The sequence below is a fragment of the Gallus gallus genome, chromosome 1 (assembly GCF_016699485.2).
Source record: "Gallus gallus isolate bGalGal1 chromosome 1, bGalGal1.mat.broiler.GRCg7b, whole genome shotgun sequence".
NCBI classification, from domain to species: domain Eukaryota; kingdom Metazoa; phylum Chordata; class Aves; order Galliformes; family Phasianidae; genus Gallus; species Gallus gallus.
Window position 1 is genome coordinate 85333321 of NC_052532.1, and position 16968 is coordinate 85350288.

The following is a 16968-nucleotide window of genomic DNA, read 5'->3' on the forward strand; positions in this document are numbered from 1 at the left end:
CGTAGACAACAATTGGTGTGTATCTACCTAAACTGTTACACTTCTGCTGAACTGCAACAGATCCTCTATCATTCACAATTAAATGAGAACATACTTCAAATGAGTAGATAACAGTTTTTCAAAAACAAAGTATTTCCACCTTCACCAATTCCTAAAAGAATTTATTAGGGGCATGCAGGTGGCATTAAAACAATGAAAAACTGGTCAGTAGATTAAATTCTATAACAACAGAGGAAAAATGCTGTCAAAACTATTATCTATTACATAATTACTAGAAAATACTTACTAGACAGAACTGTCTTATGATTGAAAGTCTTGCTCCAGATGCTATCCTCCATGTTGTCTTTAACTCCAAATTCATAAAGTGTGTTTGGCTTCAGATTGTCCACCACTGTTTCTGTAACTGGGCAAAGCTGAAAAACCCATTTCTTTTCTTTATCCTTTTCTCTGTAGCGAACCGTGTAGAACCTGCTCAATAAAAACAAGTTTTTTATTATTTATTTTTTTTTCAGAAAGAAACTCACTGCAATCATTTTTATTAGTAATTACTAAAATGACTTCTACTAACTACTGTTTCTGTTCTTTTAGGTCCCTCAGAGTTATCAAATACATAAAAAGCTAGCAAATAAACATAATGTGAGCCTCATCATTTCCCCAGTACATACATATTCCCCCTCATACAGCATCCAACATCACTAGAAGTATATACAGAGCAAAAGAACAGCCTCATTAGTTATGAACATTCACATGTAAAATAAGCTTCTGCTCAGAATCACAAGTAGTGTCTGCAATTCTGACAAATGCTGAAACAAGGCAATTGAACAGACTCATGAGTCTATTCATTAGTGAGCCTCAACACATTTCTTAGAAACTTCAGCATCACTTCATGGTAAGGTGTTGCCCCCTAAAACTAGTCCAAAAATATTCACAAGGGGAAAAAAAAAGTAATAGTTGACATTTACATAATACATTTCTCATTCAGTGTTCCCATAATGTATTGCCTACACTTTGAACAAGAAAGTAAACTAAGACTTTACTTTCTGCAGTTGAAGGCAATGTGGTAAATACTAATGTATTATAAAATTAAAAAGCACTTCCACTGAAACTGCTCAATTAAATCAAGCAGCACCACCCTGAAAAAGTATGACCACAATACTAACCAGAATGAAACAATACAATGTAAATGCTGAGTTATGGAACAAGGACTCTACTGCTTGCTAGTCTCCTTTTCAATATACAGACTGTATCATTGCCAAATTAGAGCGTGGTTTTCTATGGTTTTGTTTTGTTGTTGTTGTTTAATATCAAAGATGTTTGGTAATTCTTTAATCCAAGCATTACTGAAATTTGTTACACATACTGTAAAACATCCATCTTACAATGAAAAAGGATGAATTCCATCCAGCTGTTTTTTTTTTTTTTTTTTTGTACACTTCGGTAGTGGCTTCTGGAGAAGAAAATTAAGGCCAAAAAATAAATGGGAATTCAAAACCCTGCTACAAGCCTGAGAATAACTCAGAAACAAAAAGAAAAGGAATCTGAGTTGTAAGGTACAAAACAGATATTCTATGGAAAATATAAGGTGGTAAAGAAAGGACCTTAAGAAAACAATCAAAAACATTTTTAATACACTAAAAAATGTATCAAGTTTTAAGGTCCAGGTTAAAATTACTTAATATGCCAATAAAACACTGTAAATGCATAAACGTCCTTTTGCCAAATTGACAGATGTGCACTCCGAGAGTAGAGTATACATGAAAGGTGACTGCAGAGCACAGGGAAATCCCTACTCCATTATTAAAACACAAACTATGACAAGACAAGGGCCAATTGTGGAAAATTCTGTCACACACCACAACTGATTTTGTTACTGATGTTTTAGGAGAGGGGCGATTATTTTGGATTTCCTGGAACACAGACAAAACATCAACTCTGACCACTCCATCATGACACTAATTGTGCTGAAGGCTCAGTCTTCCAGAGTCAGGCCAGAGAAGACAACAACCTTTCTCCTGCAACATGATAATGCCAGGCCCCAGATTACTTTGAAGATCATGGAGCACATTGCCAATCTCAGCTGGACTCTTCTAGTACAACCACAGTATAGTCTGAATATGGTGCCTTCTGAGTTCTGTCTGTGCAAGTCAGTGAACTGTGTGGGCAATATTTTCCTAGCAATGATGCTGTCATAACAGCTGTGAAAAAGTGGGTCACTTTCGCTAGTGCATATTTTTACGAGCACGGCATTCCAGCTTTTGTTTATCACTAGTGAAAATGCATAGCTAATGGTGGTGACTATGCTGAAAAACAGTGTTTTGTAGCTGAGAATTCACTTTATCAAATAGTGTTATTGTACTCTTTGTATCCGTTGTTTTCAAGATAATAAATAGGAAGCAGTACTTCCAAAGTGAACCATATAGATAAACTAGAAAAATGAAAGCAAAAAAAATTCTTCTCAGCATCACAGAGAGTGGAAGTGGCAGTGCACAGGAGCTTTCTGAGTTGGGGAGACCCCAGGATAGTTCAGACACCCAAAAGGACCTGGCACCACCCAGAGAATGGTTGGCCAGGAGTAATGGTGGCCATTCCATGTCTGTACACTCAGCAGCCACAGGGAGTTCTATGGCTAGAGTGGGCAGCCAGGGTCTGGTGCCACAGCTGGTGCATGAGAATGCAGAGGGAAGGCCCTGTCACTATGCTGCTTCCAACAGTACTTGTCACCTATTTGCAGAGAACTCCTGTCATGGTATTCACCAGGCAAGAAGCCATGCCCTCTGAGTCCCCTTTGGCCTCTCCATCCACAGGAACTGACATAGCTATCCAAATTGTTCTCCTGAGAGAACAAGTAGTCACCCAGGCCTCTTAGGGTGTGCCCAAATTTTTTGTCAGCAGCAGTGAGCACACCTGTGGGATCTGAGCCCAGGGAGAAGAGCTGCTCAGCTTGAAAGAAGACAGCTTCAGGAGGAGGCAACCAAGCTGAGGAGCAATGGGGAATTGGAGGAGGAGACAGACTGGCAGAATCATGCTCTGCCATCCTTGATATGGATGTGTCAGCCAGCCACTATAAAGATATAAAGGATCTCTTGCCCTCTGCCACCAGGCAGAAGGAGGGGACCTAAGAGACGAGGGAATGGAAGCAGGTTTCTGCTCAGAGCAGCAAGCAAATCCATTTCCTGCATACTTCACCCACACAAATGCCCTCATACTTCAGGTATGAGGTTCTGGAACTTGAAAGCAGGCAAATGTGTGGATAAAGATCTGTCTAGGTTGGAGGGGTGATCTAGGGCTATTTGGCCTGACCTCCATATCACAACCCTGTCAGAACTCAAGTGTTTGTGCAACGCTCTCAAACGTAGGGCTTGGATTTTGAGTGGTCCTGTGTGGAACAAGGAGCTTGACTTGATGATATGTCCTTTCCAACTGAGGATATTCTTTGATTCCATGATTTTAATAAGGAAAAAGATGATGCTGATGCTTGCAAACCAGATGTAGATGCATTCTTAATGTGTTGCACAAATTTTTGTTTGTTTGTTTTACACTGCTGTTGTATGGAGCTTAACAGGAAGAAAATGAAGATGAAAATACTCTCATCATAAAAGGAAGAATGCAAAAAGAATACTAAAATCACAGGGAAAACATAAAAATTAGCACCTTCAAGAATACTTGCAAATACATGTTATCAACTGCTAAAAGTTTTCAAAAATGTAGGAGCGCTCTTATCTTTGAAGCTAACTAGCATTGTGATTTTCTTAACACTCCCACTTTGGAAGACTTCCTGAGCTCCACATCTACTGTACATTCATTAAATAATGACAACAAAACAAATATTGTAATGTACGAGAACTTGTACTTAAAATAGAAAATTAATGAAAGCTGTACTCTAATAGAAATATCAATAAAGGAGGGAAGCGATAAGACAAAATATAGAAAGTAAAAATCAAATAGTATTAAAACAAGATGCCATTCTCCTATTAAAGCACAACAAAAGCTATCTTTTACTTCTATTTAGCCAACTTTAAATCAACATATTTCCTGTCATTGAACAAAGTTTCTTCCAATTTATTCAAATACAAACAAAGGTAGAGCCAAGACCACTGCTATAAGAACAATAAAGGTAGTGAAACACTAAGATCCGTACTTCAACACACAGGCACCTGACTAAATTTACTATCAAGACAGGTAAAGGCTTGCTAAGCACTAGCTTAAGTAAAGAAGAAAATTTACTTCACACTCAGAACTAATGCAGTGTTTCAATTTACACTATCATTTTTCTTTAGCTCTGCTGGTTAAAAGCAAAACCAACTGGCACGGCTTCAAGGTTGAAATGTTACATTAAAACATTATCATTGCAAAAGCTGTTTTCTGTTATTTTACCTGTCGCTAGCACAGTTACTTGTTGCTGTCCAGTCATGCTGAGGATTGACTAGGATGCCCCAAGAGAGGAACACAGAAGTTGGGGTGAGAGTGCCAACTACCAGCTGCAGAGGCTTCTGATTCTTGTTCCGACCTAGGTAAGAAACATGTAATTCCAATTATAAGTTAGTTTCTCTTGCATTATGTAGGGGAAAGATTTTGCAGTTGGATAGTCAAATAAACGAAGACCTACTTCTCTTCTGAATTTGAAGGGAAAGGATCAACTGTTCTCTCTCAGCATTTCTAAAATATTGTCTAAAAATGGGGTTGGAGAATGTCTCTGATCTGTCTGTTGGCTTCTCATTGAAGCAAGCAAAATATCTGAAAGAAAGAGACTGCTCCTTTTCTGAAGCTAGCTGAGCATGAATAGATTAAAAAAGTGCAGTATGAAGTTCACAGAAAGGAAGGGAGGATACATCTAGGAACCAAGAGGAACGGAAATTGGGAGAGTGCTTAAAACAAACAGGTACTGGACACACAATCAAACTGCAGAGGCAACAGAAAGAGGGGTTTTATCAGGTCCTCCCTGAACTTACACAGAATGTATTTCAAGCTAGGAAGATACTGGGATTTTTCACTTCCAGACTTGTAGATTCAGGGTAAATCAAAAACAACAAACACATCTTACTATTACTTTGTGGACAGGAAGGATTAATTTACAAAACTTTATAACAGTTTTGTCTTATTGCAAGTTTTAGGTCTCATTTTTTAGACTATGAAAACTTATACGTTTATTTTTTGTATGATTAGTATATAAGTAATTCAGATTATTAGAAAGTTCCTCTTTCTGTGTGACAGAAGTGTTTTCTTGGTGGGATTCCTACTAACAGAACAGGTGTGTCCACAGATAACTTATACTGTCAATAGCACTTTCCATCAAGAGTAAAATAAGACCAAAAAAATTCTTTTGTTTTGAATTGTAGGCAGATCTGAAAATGGTGTCTGTATCTAGGACATCTCTGTTTTTTAACCACATACTAAATTCAAAATACTTACATTTTGGGTGATACTTAGATTAAATTTGCTCTGAATGAAGAAGCACAACTATCCCTCATGCGGAAAAATAACTTTATTTACATAATGTTTAAAAGCTTTTAAATACTTTCAGAAGTAAGATTTTCCAACAGATAGTTGGAAATGAAGAAGTGATCTAGAGCAAATATTTTGGACCTGACATTTATGGACTGCTACAGGCCCAATCAGAACCTGAGTTGTATGAAAGAGGATGAATGAGGAAATTCATATATTCTTTGTATCGTTTTTTCATACTTGAAATATCTAATTGATCTGTAACTGCTCAAAATATATGCAGGACCACAAGTTCCCCAAAAGTTTAAGCCACTGAAACAGATCTAACTTCTTTTCATGGCCTTTGGTCCCTAATATCTCTTCACTTAACAAGCTCACTGAAAATCTGATCTGTACTTTCAACCAATGCATGGAGATGGGTTTAAACTTCTTAATTTTTTTTTTTTTTTTTGGTAATACTCTAAATTTCAATTCTCATTTGTAGAACTTTTTACAGGAACTGTCTTCAGGTTTTGTACAACCTTCATGTTTTCAACACCATATTCATGACTAACTACTGCCTGGGAAGTACTGGTCTGCATTTTGCCTTCCCACATATGGAGTTCCTGCATCTCAGTAAGCCACCTACAGTTACAGATACATTTTCAGAGAAACCTAGTAAAAACAGGATATTGTCTTCCTCAGAATTACTTGAAGAAAGAGATGTAGTAGTGCTCAAATACCTGAACAAGATTTCTTGTTGTTTGAAACACGTGCTGGTCTCACTGAAACCAAATACCGTGGCTCTGCGTCTGTAAATGAAGAAAGAATTAGTATAGATTTAATGTTTATTTGAGAAAGGGATTAACCTATAATTTCTAAAGAAAAAGTTCAATATTCAGTGAAGATTTTATATGTTATCCAATTTTAAGGGCCTTTAGGCACATTTTCTTCAAGGTTTACTCAAAAATCATTCAGAAATATTCTAACCATTAGGAAGAATAACACATTGCACATCCCTGCATAAAAGATTTTGCCATTCTTTTTGACCAAGAGTTAACAAGTACGTAAACTTGGCAGGAGATACATGTAACATTTCAAACCGGATATTATTTGGAAAGCAAAGGAGAAGAAAAGCTTAGATGAAAAGGAAAAACTTGAGAGCTCCACAGGCAGTTGCCATCTGCAAACTACTTTCAGACTTCCCTATCTAAAAGCCAAACACATAAGCAACCAAGATGAAACACACCAGTGGGATTTTGATGACCTACTGAATAGTGTAATTATACCCATAAAATACTCTTAAGATTATTCTATCTAGAGTTGAGAAATTCTGCTAGGATACTGCATCCTACTTCTTAAATATACTTGCACACTAAGTGAACGCAATAATTTGTGGGGAAAGGTTGTTTTTCTACTGCCCCATCACTTCAGTATAACCAGATCCCTGTAGTGGCTGCTAGTGCTGCCACAGGAGGAGGACTTTCTCAGCCTCAGATCTTTCTGAGGTTGATGGTTCAGATATTGTCAAACACCTTTTCTACTAGTGCTTAGCTACAAAACAGTCCCCTTCAAAATAGCCTCCATCATTAACTAATAGCAAATTTTCTTGTGATGTCAAAAGAGTGTCGACATTTTGTTGACATATTCTGCATCGTATTTTGTTTTTAAGCTTTTTGAACCATTTAACATTGTGTTTCCTACTATTAATAACTTCTTTGAAAATCTATATATTGTTTCTGATTGCACATGTTAATTTTCCCATTGTAAGCAGTTTATGAGTAAAGAGTTGGCTTACTTTAAAAGCGCAAGCAAAATATGTCAGCCATCTAGCACAGTATACTCCCTTAGACTAATATTAAATTATTCAAGATTTGCGTGGCTGTTTGGTTGCAGGGAACGTCTGACAAATTTCCTGCAGTATTTACATCAGTCACAGTCCTGCTATATAAATATTTTACCAAAGACTTACTGTGAGTAACTGTTAAATGCTTGGACAGTTTTGGATACTCTCAATGAACATAAATTTATTAATAACACCTAAGATCAAGAGACTAAATTTGTACAAAACCAACAAAGGGCTAAATTTGACTGAAAACAGGAGAGCAATACTTAAATGATTTCCTTATTGAGTAAGTTCATATCCGAGAACAGAGATAAGTCACATCTTCCATACCTTGCTGACATTTATATTTATTATAATTTTAAAACCTGTCCTTTGTCTCACAGGAAAACAAAACAAAACAATCAAAAAAAAAAAACCACTGCAAAATATTTTTTAAACCTTTACCTGAAAAAATCTGTCTCCATCTTAACTCCAGATTAAACTTATTTGCACCACTTCCCATAAAATGTTAGTCTGCTCTATTGCAAAAAAGCTACCAGAACAGATCACATCACATAGCCATAAAAGACACAAAATCCTGCCAAATATAAGAATTTTCATATTTGGATTCAATCTTACCAGAATGATCTAAGTTTTCTTTAATGTACGGCAGAACTTCAGCCACTCTAAAGGATACATGCAGAGTCACTGCTTTCTGGGCGCCAGTTGTGAAACTGTTTGGAAATCTTTTGGAAATACTTCATATGAAATGAAGTAAACCAACTTTTACACAAACTCTGACACATTAGAGAGACATCTGATGCAGTTTGGATGACATGAAGACACATGGCAAAAACTAACTTAACTTGACCGATACTATTATGCGTATGTCTCTGGATAGCTACACTACATGTGTATTTTAATTACTGTTTTTTCAATGGGTTTCAATTGTACCCCAAATACATATAGCACAAGCATTGAAAGCAACTGCTCAGAACAGCGTAGGTGAAAGAGTGTTCAAGAAAAAAACAACAGAGAGAGTAACCCTAAAGTGCAATTATCCCTTTAAATAATAATAAAAAACAGCATATTTTAATACTTACAGAGCCATACAATTCTGCTAGAATCTATACAATTACTTAGAAACTTAGTGTGCCAAGACCTGAGACTAGAAATAAGTGACACTTCAAACTATTCTTAAATATAATATTTGTTAGTTTATGTTTTAAAATAAATTTAAAAATTGTTTTAAAATAAAACAAAACCAACAAAACTTAAAGTAATATTTCCTCATGCTATGCATTCACAACAGTTTGGGAGAACATTATAATTCTCATAAAGTGCTGTGCAACATAACTATGAGGATTGTACCAAAAGTAATATCTCCTATTTTATTACATCGGACCACAACATCAGAAGTGGATGCTGGCAGAATGGCTGTGGAGGGTGAATCTTCCCACCTCCCCTACATTTTGTTGCCACATGACAGATGGCAGACGAGGGGCAAGACGTCAAAATGGCCTCTGATGTGGAAGTGAAAATGAAGCAGAGGTGTGTCATCGAATTCCTCTATGCAGAAAAAATGGCACTCATTGACATTCACAACACTGAATATTGATAGAGCGCAAACCCTGGATGTGAGCACAGTGAGGCAGCGGATGGTGTGTTTCAGCAATGGTGACAGTGATGTGAAGACAAGCCGTGCTCCAGATGGCCATGTACAGCTGCCATATCCATGAGCTTGGTCAGCTCATCCATGTGAATTTATGGGTTACGACCAGGAAACTGTATACAGAGCTGAATATTGGCTTTAACGCATTGGAAATGATCGTGGCAACCTTGTTATCTTGCAAAGCTTTCATCATGCGTGTCCCAGGAATTCTCACACAAGGTACTGAAAGAATACTGTATGCAAGTTTGTCAGGACCTCTTGAACGAAAACAAGGCTGAAGATGACAGGTTCCTGGATCACAACATTAGAAGTGACAAGATGTGGTGTCAACACTACAGGCTGGAGTTGAAACAACAGTCCACAGAGTGACAAGATGTGAATTCTCTATTGAAGAAAACATTCCAGATGCAGCTCTCAGTGGGTGTCGTGATGCGCACTGTCTCTGGGGATTGGAAAAGGACGATCTTTCCAGATTTCCTGAAAAGGCTCAAATTTCCATAGTCAGACCAGAGAATAAAACAAGCTTTTGCTTGCAACATAATGCCAGGTGCCAGACCATTTTGAAGACCATGGTACACACTACCAATCTTGACCAGATTGTCCTACCACAACCACAGTATTGTCCGGATTTGGTGCCTTCTGAATTCCATCTGTTCAGACCAATGAAAGATGGGTGGTGTGGGCAACATATTTAAAACAACAACACTGTCATAGCAGCTGTGAAAGAGTAGGTTCACCTCCATTGGTGCAGATATTTATGAGCACATCAAGCTGGCTCTTGTTCATCACTGGCAAAAAAAGCTAATGGTAGTGATCATGCTGAAAAATAGTGTTTTGTAGCTGAGAATTCCCTCTATCAAATAGTGTTATTATGCTCTTTGTAGCTGTTGTAGTTTCCAAGAAAATAAATAGGAGGCATTACTTTAAGAGTATCCTACATACAATATCATTAGTTCTGACCATAATTTTGAAACCTCACAAATTACAAAGTCACTCTTCAAAATTTGTAAAATTATATATCCAGTACACCGTAAATACATGTGATCTTGTAAGAATTCAAAATATTTTAAGAGGTTAATCTTTACAGAACTACATGAACTTCAACAAATTCAGTTTGAAATATGTTTATAAATTCAATACCAAAATCTTCCAGGTTCCTTGCAGCTTAACGCCTTCTTGATGAGCTGATACTAGAAGATGAACATTAGAGATCTGTTTGTTTGAACCTGTTTAGTGCCCATTATTAAGGTTGGAGTGACAAACACCATGGTTAACAGATTGTTTCAGCTGGTGTGCAACTGCTTCTGTACAAACCCCTTGAAGCTGCAAATCAGAGTCCAAATAGTGACAGGCTTAATTCTTCAGTAGGAAAATGACCAGATGTGCCAGATCATTGCTAGTCAACAAATCCATGTTTAATTCTTTGTGTTATAATTCTCCATTTTTTTTTATTTTTATTTTATTTTTTTGGTTTTGATAATTCATGTGGGTGGCTCCAGTATGTCATCAGTATTGCTCTTTCAAGTTTAAATACTCACAGCTGAATAAAGCAGTGCCAGTTTGAAGCAAAACGCTCCACTCAGACAGTCACATACAAAAAAATAACCTCTGAAGCAGGAGGGAATCCTACTCACAGACTAGAAGCACCAGGATTTGTTAAACACTAGGAATTCTATCTACTGCATTCAATATATACAGAACACACCTGCATATACATTCAATACATATTCTTAAATCCATCTAATTTCTTTTAAGCACCACAGCTATTACAGCTCAACGAACCATTGCCAGGTAAATGAAATACTTCTCTGAACAACTCCTGTCACTCAGCAATTTTTTCATTCAGACAGCCTGAAAGACACATGCACACTACATCTACCACTGTCTACAATTTACTATAAAAGAAACATTTCAAAGACTGTTAAATTGGTAGAATTAAACCAGTACTTTGGCAACATCATGAAAGAAAAAAGTCACTGTTTGATTAGGATTCTGTGATATTCATGATAAAAAACTATTAAATAAACTTTATTACCCACCTGAACAGCCTGGAGAGACAACCAGCCTTGAGGAATATAATGAAAACGCATGTCACTAACACAAACTAACATAAGATAACAATTCTATATGCTGTGAGTGACGCTTTCTGACCGGTGATGACAGGCAGCTAACATGCATTGCAAAATGCTACCCAATTTGGCTTACGTCCAAGCATGCATGATTTCAAACATACACTTTTCATTCAGTTCATGGTTCAGACAATATAGAAATGCAGTTGAAAGCAAAACAATGTAAGAATAAATTCACTAACAAACACAAATTAAATTTAATATGAAGTGTTACAACGTAGCTTTAGAATCCACATACCAGAAGACCATGGAAATAAATAAATACATATATATGTATATATATATATATATATCTTTTTTAACTTCAGGACGCAATTCAATAACATGATATTAAGGCTTACAAAAAATTGACTATGGGACATTAAGGGGAAAGGAGAATGGCAGACAAATCAAAGGATCACAGCATACTGTGGTGCAACAAGCATAGAAAAAGAAAAAGAAGGGGGATAAAGAAGCTTGTGCAAGTGAATCAGTAGTACGTTTGTCCAGCTCAGGGTGCAGCTGCTTACCTCCACTGGATGCAGGTGACACTAGCAATAAGAATCTGTTGTTTGGATTTTTGTTGTTGTTGTTGTTGTTTTTTAATATTACTAGATGTGACACGCTCCTGAATTAATGCTTACTTAATTTTAGCTAAGTACTGATCTAGCACACATCCCTGAATTACACCTTTTAAAATGTGTTCAAAGAGAATTCTTCCCTTTTTGTATGCAAATTTCTTGCACAAATTATTACATTTGCTACAAAGCAGAATTGCCAGCACATTCTCCTCATCACTACACAGTCTGCTTCAAGTAAAGGAAAAGTGAAAAAAAGTATGGTCCAACTCACATCTGTTTCTTTGAATGCATTTTGATCAGTTTTTTAGCTAATTGCTGTCTATTCTTAGAAAATTTCCTTGTCTTCACCCAATTTTTTGGGTTCCTCCAACAGTAACGATGCATTCAGGGAGACTGACTTTATTATCTTCCTAACCAAGTTAGATAAACTAATGCAAAAATCTCAAGGAAATATTCTTTGTGAGCTGTGAAGACTGAAGAGATGTAGGTGAAAGTCTAAATAAAGCTCAGAACATTTGGATGAGTCTTTTCACCTTGCTTATTAGTCTATCTGAATTTAAATTCTGATATTCTTTTGACACCATCCATTTAGCTTCCTTGACCAACAATAATGTTGCTTATTATCACGTAAGCTTGTGAAGTATCATCAGAACTAAAGAAAACACATCTTGCACCCAGATACTTCTCCATACCAAACTTTAATGCTACCTCATCATTGTCATTTACACTTCATGTTAATTCAAATTGAGTTGTCTAGCAACGTATAAAGCCACTCAAGAGTTTATTGCCAGCATGAGCTCATTAAAAGTTCAGGAAATCCAACAGAACTCTTCTTTTTTACATGCTATCTGCAGGCAGTTCCTGATTCATGGATAATGTTACACAATTACTAGCTCAGTTATTAGTTTAGTTGCAGTGTAGTTTAATGGGATGGAGTTCAATGATTCCAAGTGCCAGGTCCTGCATTTTGGCCACAACAACCCAGGCAATGCTACAGTCTTGGGGCAGAGTGGCTGGAAGATTGTGCATAGGAAATGGACTTGGGGATGATGTTAGTTGACGCTTGGCTAAACATGAGTCAGCAGTGTGTCCATGTGGCCAACAAGACCGATGGCATCCTGGCATATATCAGAAATAGTACAGCCAGCAGGAGCAAGGATGCGATCGGCCCTCTTGAATACTGTGCTCAGTTTTGGATCCCTCACTACAAGAAAGACACTGAGACCATGGAGGCTGTTCAGAGAAGGGCAACGAAGCTGGTGAGTGGTCTGGAGCACAGATTTTATGGGGAGTGGCTGAGGGTACTGGGATTATTCAGCCTGAAGAAGAAGCTCAGGGGAAATCTTATTGTCCTTTGCAACTCCTTGAAAAGAGGTTGTGACAAGGTGGGAATCAGCTTCTTCTCCCAGTTAACTAGTGAAAGAACTGGAGGTAGTGGCCTCAAGTTGCACCAGGGGAGATTCAGGTTAGATATTAGGAAAAACTTCTCTGAAAGAGTGGTCAGTTGTTGGAATGGATTGCTCAGGGAAGTGATTGAGCTACCATCCTTCAAGGTGTTCCAGAAAGCATATAGATGCGGTGCTAAAGAATATGGCTAGTGGACAACATTGGTGGTAGGTGGACGGTTGGACTAGATGATCTTGGAGGTCTTTTGCAACCTTAGTGATTCTATGATTCTATGTAAAAGCAAAGAAGGAAAAAAAAACTATTTTAAGAGAAGAACCACTCCAGTGAGGAGCTGAATGTTTTAGTGGATGAACTGTAAGTAGATGTCACACTTTCTACAAAGCTATGCAATTCTCCTGGAAGTAAATCCTAAGAAAGATCATTCTCATTTATTTCTTTCAAAATATATAAACATACATATGTGATTTCATAAATTATTAAATCTTACTGACTTCATGTTTAACATTAACAGAATCACCAAGGTTGGAAAAGATCTCCAGGATTATCTGGTCCAACATCCACCTACCACCAATATTTGACAATTTTAATACTATCAAGTCAAGATTCACTTCTCTATAGGTAGAAGAAATCCATTCTCCCAGATCTAGTTATGTTCTCACAAAATGGTATTCTAAAGTAATGTTCCCTATCCTGCTGGGGAAACATACCTTCTGGTTATCACCGAATGCCCTTGAATATCCAATTCTAATCTTCATATTTCAGCAACTAAACCAATTTAAAGTTGTGGTCAGCTTCAGTCTCTAAAGCTATTGGGAAAGGTCTTCTCTTTCCATGAACTACTAAAACTGGCAAATGAGAAACAAACCTTAGATTGTGCTAGTCTTAGTCTAAACAGGCTACATTATCTTTTCACATTTGGAATTCACTCTTTCCATACTGTTCAGAAAGAGCTGTAACCAACCACTTTTCGGTGCAGCCTGTAAATTCCATCTGTTTTCTGTAAAAGTGGGATAAGTTGAAGCATGAGAGGACCGAGAGAGTTGTTGGACTGAATGCGAGTACCTTTCTATAAGCCTAACTCATTTTGCTGTAGAGAAAAATGTTTAGAACATACCCTTTGCAAAGCGCACAGTGCCACCTGAACGACTAGAATATCTAAAACATAGAATAGAAAATATCTGTGGGATGAAATTTAAAAAAGAGACAAACACCAACAACCAAACAAAGCAAACAACAGTAACAAAAATCCTTGTTTTAATATGAAGATAAAATACCAGGCTAATTTCATGACTTGAGACATGCTGGAAGCACAAGAAGTCACCAAAGATTTTTCAACAATATGGCCTAGGAGATCTTGTACCTTTAGAAAATATCTTGAGAATATTAATATTGCCCCTTGACAATATCCTGTTTTCCCAACATCTATATAAAGCAGCATCTGATCTCTGATCTAATTCTCTAACAGAATTAAACCTATCCGCAGTTCCTAAAACTAAGAACCATCCTGTAGTAAATTCAGCACCTGGTCCCTGAAATTATGGGAGGTGCTAGCAGTCACCAATGTCTTCTCTAACTCTGTTGCATGTCACTCTAAAACAGAGCCAAAAGCACAACAAATGTTTCTTCTTTTAGCTCAAGTCCTATATTCATACAGTAGCATAGCCAATGCTGCTGTTCAATGTTGTATTTAAGATTAACGCAATGGGAAATATATTATGTTCTCTGCATCCAAATTCCCATGAACAAATATACTAAGCGTGTAATGTAACACTAAAACTTGTAAATAAAAGCAATATTTTTAACAAATGTACTGTTAATTGCTTTAAACAAATGTTTGCAGCTTAAAATATTTACCTACTACTGTTAGCATCTTTTATTCCTTTCCAAGATGACATTTTCTTCAAGTTGGAAATGCCAGTCCTTATAGCAGTACTAACATTGCAGATTGCACCTTTAGCTATTAGACATTTAGAACTTACAATCAGGTTTACTGTAACTGGAAAACTTACTTACAACTTTTATTAGCATGAGTGAATTACATTTTTCATGTTAATCTCCTTAAAAATAATTAAGAGCGTATTACTCATTACTTCTGTCTTTCTCTGTCTGGATACACTAAAGAAAATGTTTTACTTTCAATAGAGGCGGTACATATAATGGCGTTTCTCATCTTTAGTGTTCATTACTTCAATATTTTGATTGCTTAACTGTAAGCTTTAATGAACATGCATGCAGGTAGCCACTCCATTGGACTGCAGAACCAAATTAAAGGTGTCTACAGTTCCTGTCACTGGATATTAGTATGAAAGTTACCAAGAGCCAATCTGTTTCAGATGACATTCAACTTTATATTTTCATACGGTTTCACAGATCATTAGGTAGTAATGCTGCTATTAAATGGAGGTAAGTGCAAATTATCTACTTGTGACAACATTCAGGGCTTTTTCCTCTTCCCATGGATCTGAAAGTATGTGAAAAATACTAACTCTCACTATTCCGTCAATACAGCTATGCAGGTATTATTCATGCCTACCTCTACAGAGAATCCAGTACATCATTTTTACTGAGCTGATTTGAAAGTTGCACATGGGATACATTCGATTCATACAGCTTAAGTGATGTTTATGAACTCAAACACTGTATTGTGATAAAAGTACAGAGAGATCACAGAAATATCAACTCATGAAAAGGAAGAAGCCAACCTTTGCCAGAGAAATCTAATGAAGGTTCTTAGTAATTATTCTATGTTTGACATCTTATTTATCCTTTCATATTTTATAGTTGTGCCTGAAGCATACATCTAGAATTGCCTTGACTTACCACATTAAAAACAAGGCAACTGTTACTTCTACGCTTATGCATGCTTTCTCTACTCTCTTTTACATGAAGGTCACTGACATTGCAATGATGAGGGTAATACAAGACCCTGGATTCATTCCAGGCTAGGGAAGATTAAAGAAAGCAATAGGAAAATTCTCAGACATTGGACAGATTTTTTTTATAGTGTAAAATTCTAATAAATCAATTATAACTGATCCAATTTTCCTGTTTTGCTATTCTATCGATACTGACAATCCAGAGTTAAAACGACAGCCTAACTTACTTTCTTTCCTATCCTAATCAACAAGATACAAGATTTCCAATGCGTTTTAATCTCTTCCATACAACAACTCATGGCATTCTATTTGTAACTTCTGACACAGAATATACAGGTTATTTTGCAACATGTACAACTAGAACATGCCCCTACAAGAAAATGTATCATTTTGGTATAAGCATTTCCAGTAAAGTGAATCAACCAGACAATACTTAAAATCATTTTATTGCTGCTTCTTTGCTATGATAAAAACATAAACATCTCCCACATACATAACTGCAGATTTAGGCAAATTGTCTTATATCATCTCTAATGCAGTCAATACAGTACATTCTTTCAGGATTAAAAATTCCCACAAGTGAAAATCCTCAAATATAAATAACAAGCTCTTCCAAACAACAAGAACTTATTTTTTCTCCTTAAAAGAACACTTATGTGAAATTCTTCCCAAGCTAACCTTAAACACATGAAAAAAGCCAAAGCAGTACCCCAATAAAAACACAAATTAAGAAATCCAAAGATTCATAATTTCATTGGTCAATTTCCACACCATGAGAACAGTAGCATGGAAAAGAATAATACTTTACCAAGTTCATTTATGTAGGTGTTTCCTTCCGAAGGTAAAGGAATGTACTGATTAGAGAAGAAGCTGCTTCCATAACCCAGGACAAAACCTTCAAGTTTGGTGTTTTGGCTTGGTCGAAGATACCTCATGCAAACAGTGTCATCTGTTGCATTGATCTGAATTTTCAGACTCTGTCTTTTCACTACAGAAAAGGGAAAAAAAAGAAGAGAAGAACAAAATGTGTTATCTTGTAATTATGTATTTAGTAACAGCATATGACATTATAGCAACA

At 36.6% G+C, this 16968-nt stretch overlaps 1 protein-coding gene across 50 annotated transcripts in view; it reads right to left on the reverse strand.

Annotated features, from left to right (window-relative positions):
• Window positions 1–16968, reverse strand: part of ABI3BP (ABI family member 3 binding protein) — a 131993-nt gene that overhangs the window by 90890 nt on the left and 24135 nt on the right. For all 50 annotated transcript variants that reach the window (XM_015297057.4, XM_040704932.2, XM_046898388.1 and 47 more), the window contains exons 2-5: window positions 16699–16878; window positions 6165–6233; window positions 4375–4507; window positions 287–468 (exon numbers count right to left, since the gene is read on the reverse strand). In XM_015297057.4, the coding sequence (XP_015152543.2) occupies window positions 287–468; window positions 4375–4507; window positions 6165–6233; window positions 16699–16878 (564 nt within the window). The remainder of the gene's footprint in view (window positions 1–286; window positions 469–4374; window positions 4508–6164; window positions 6234–16698; window positions 16879–16968) is intronic.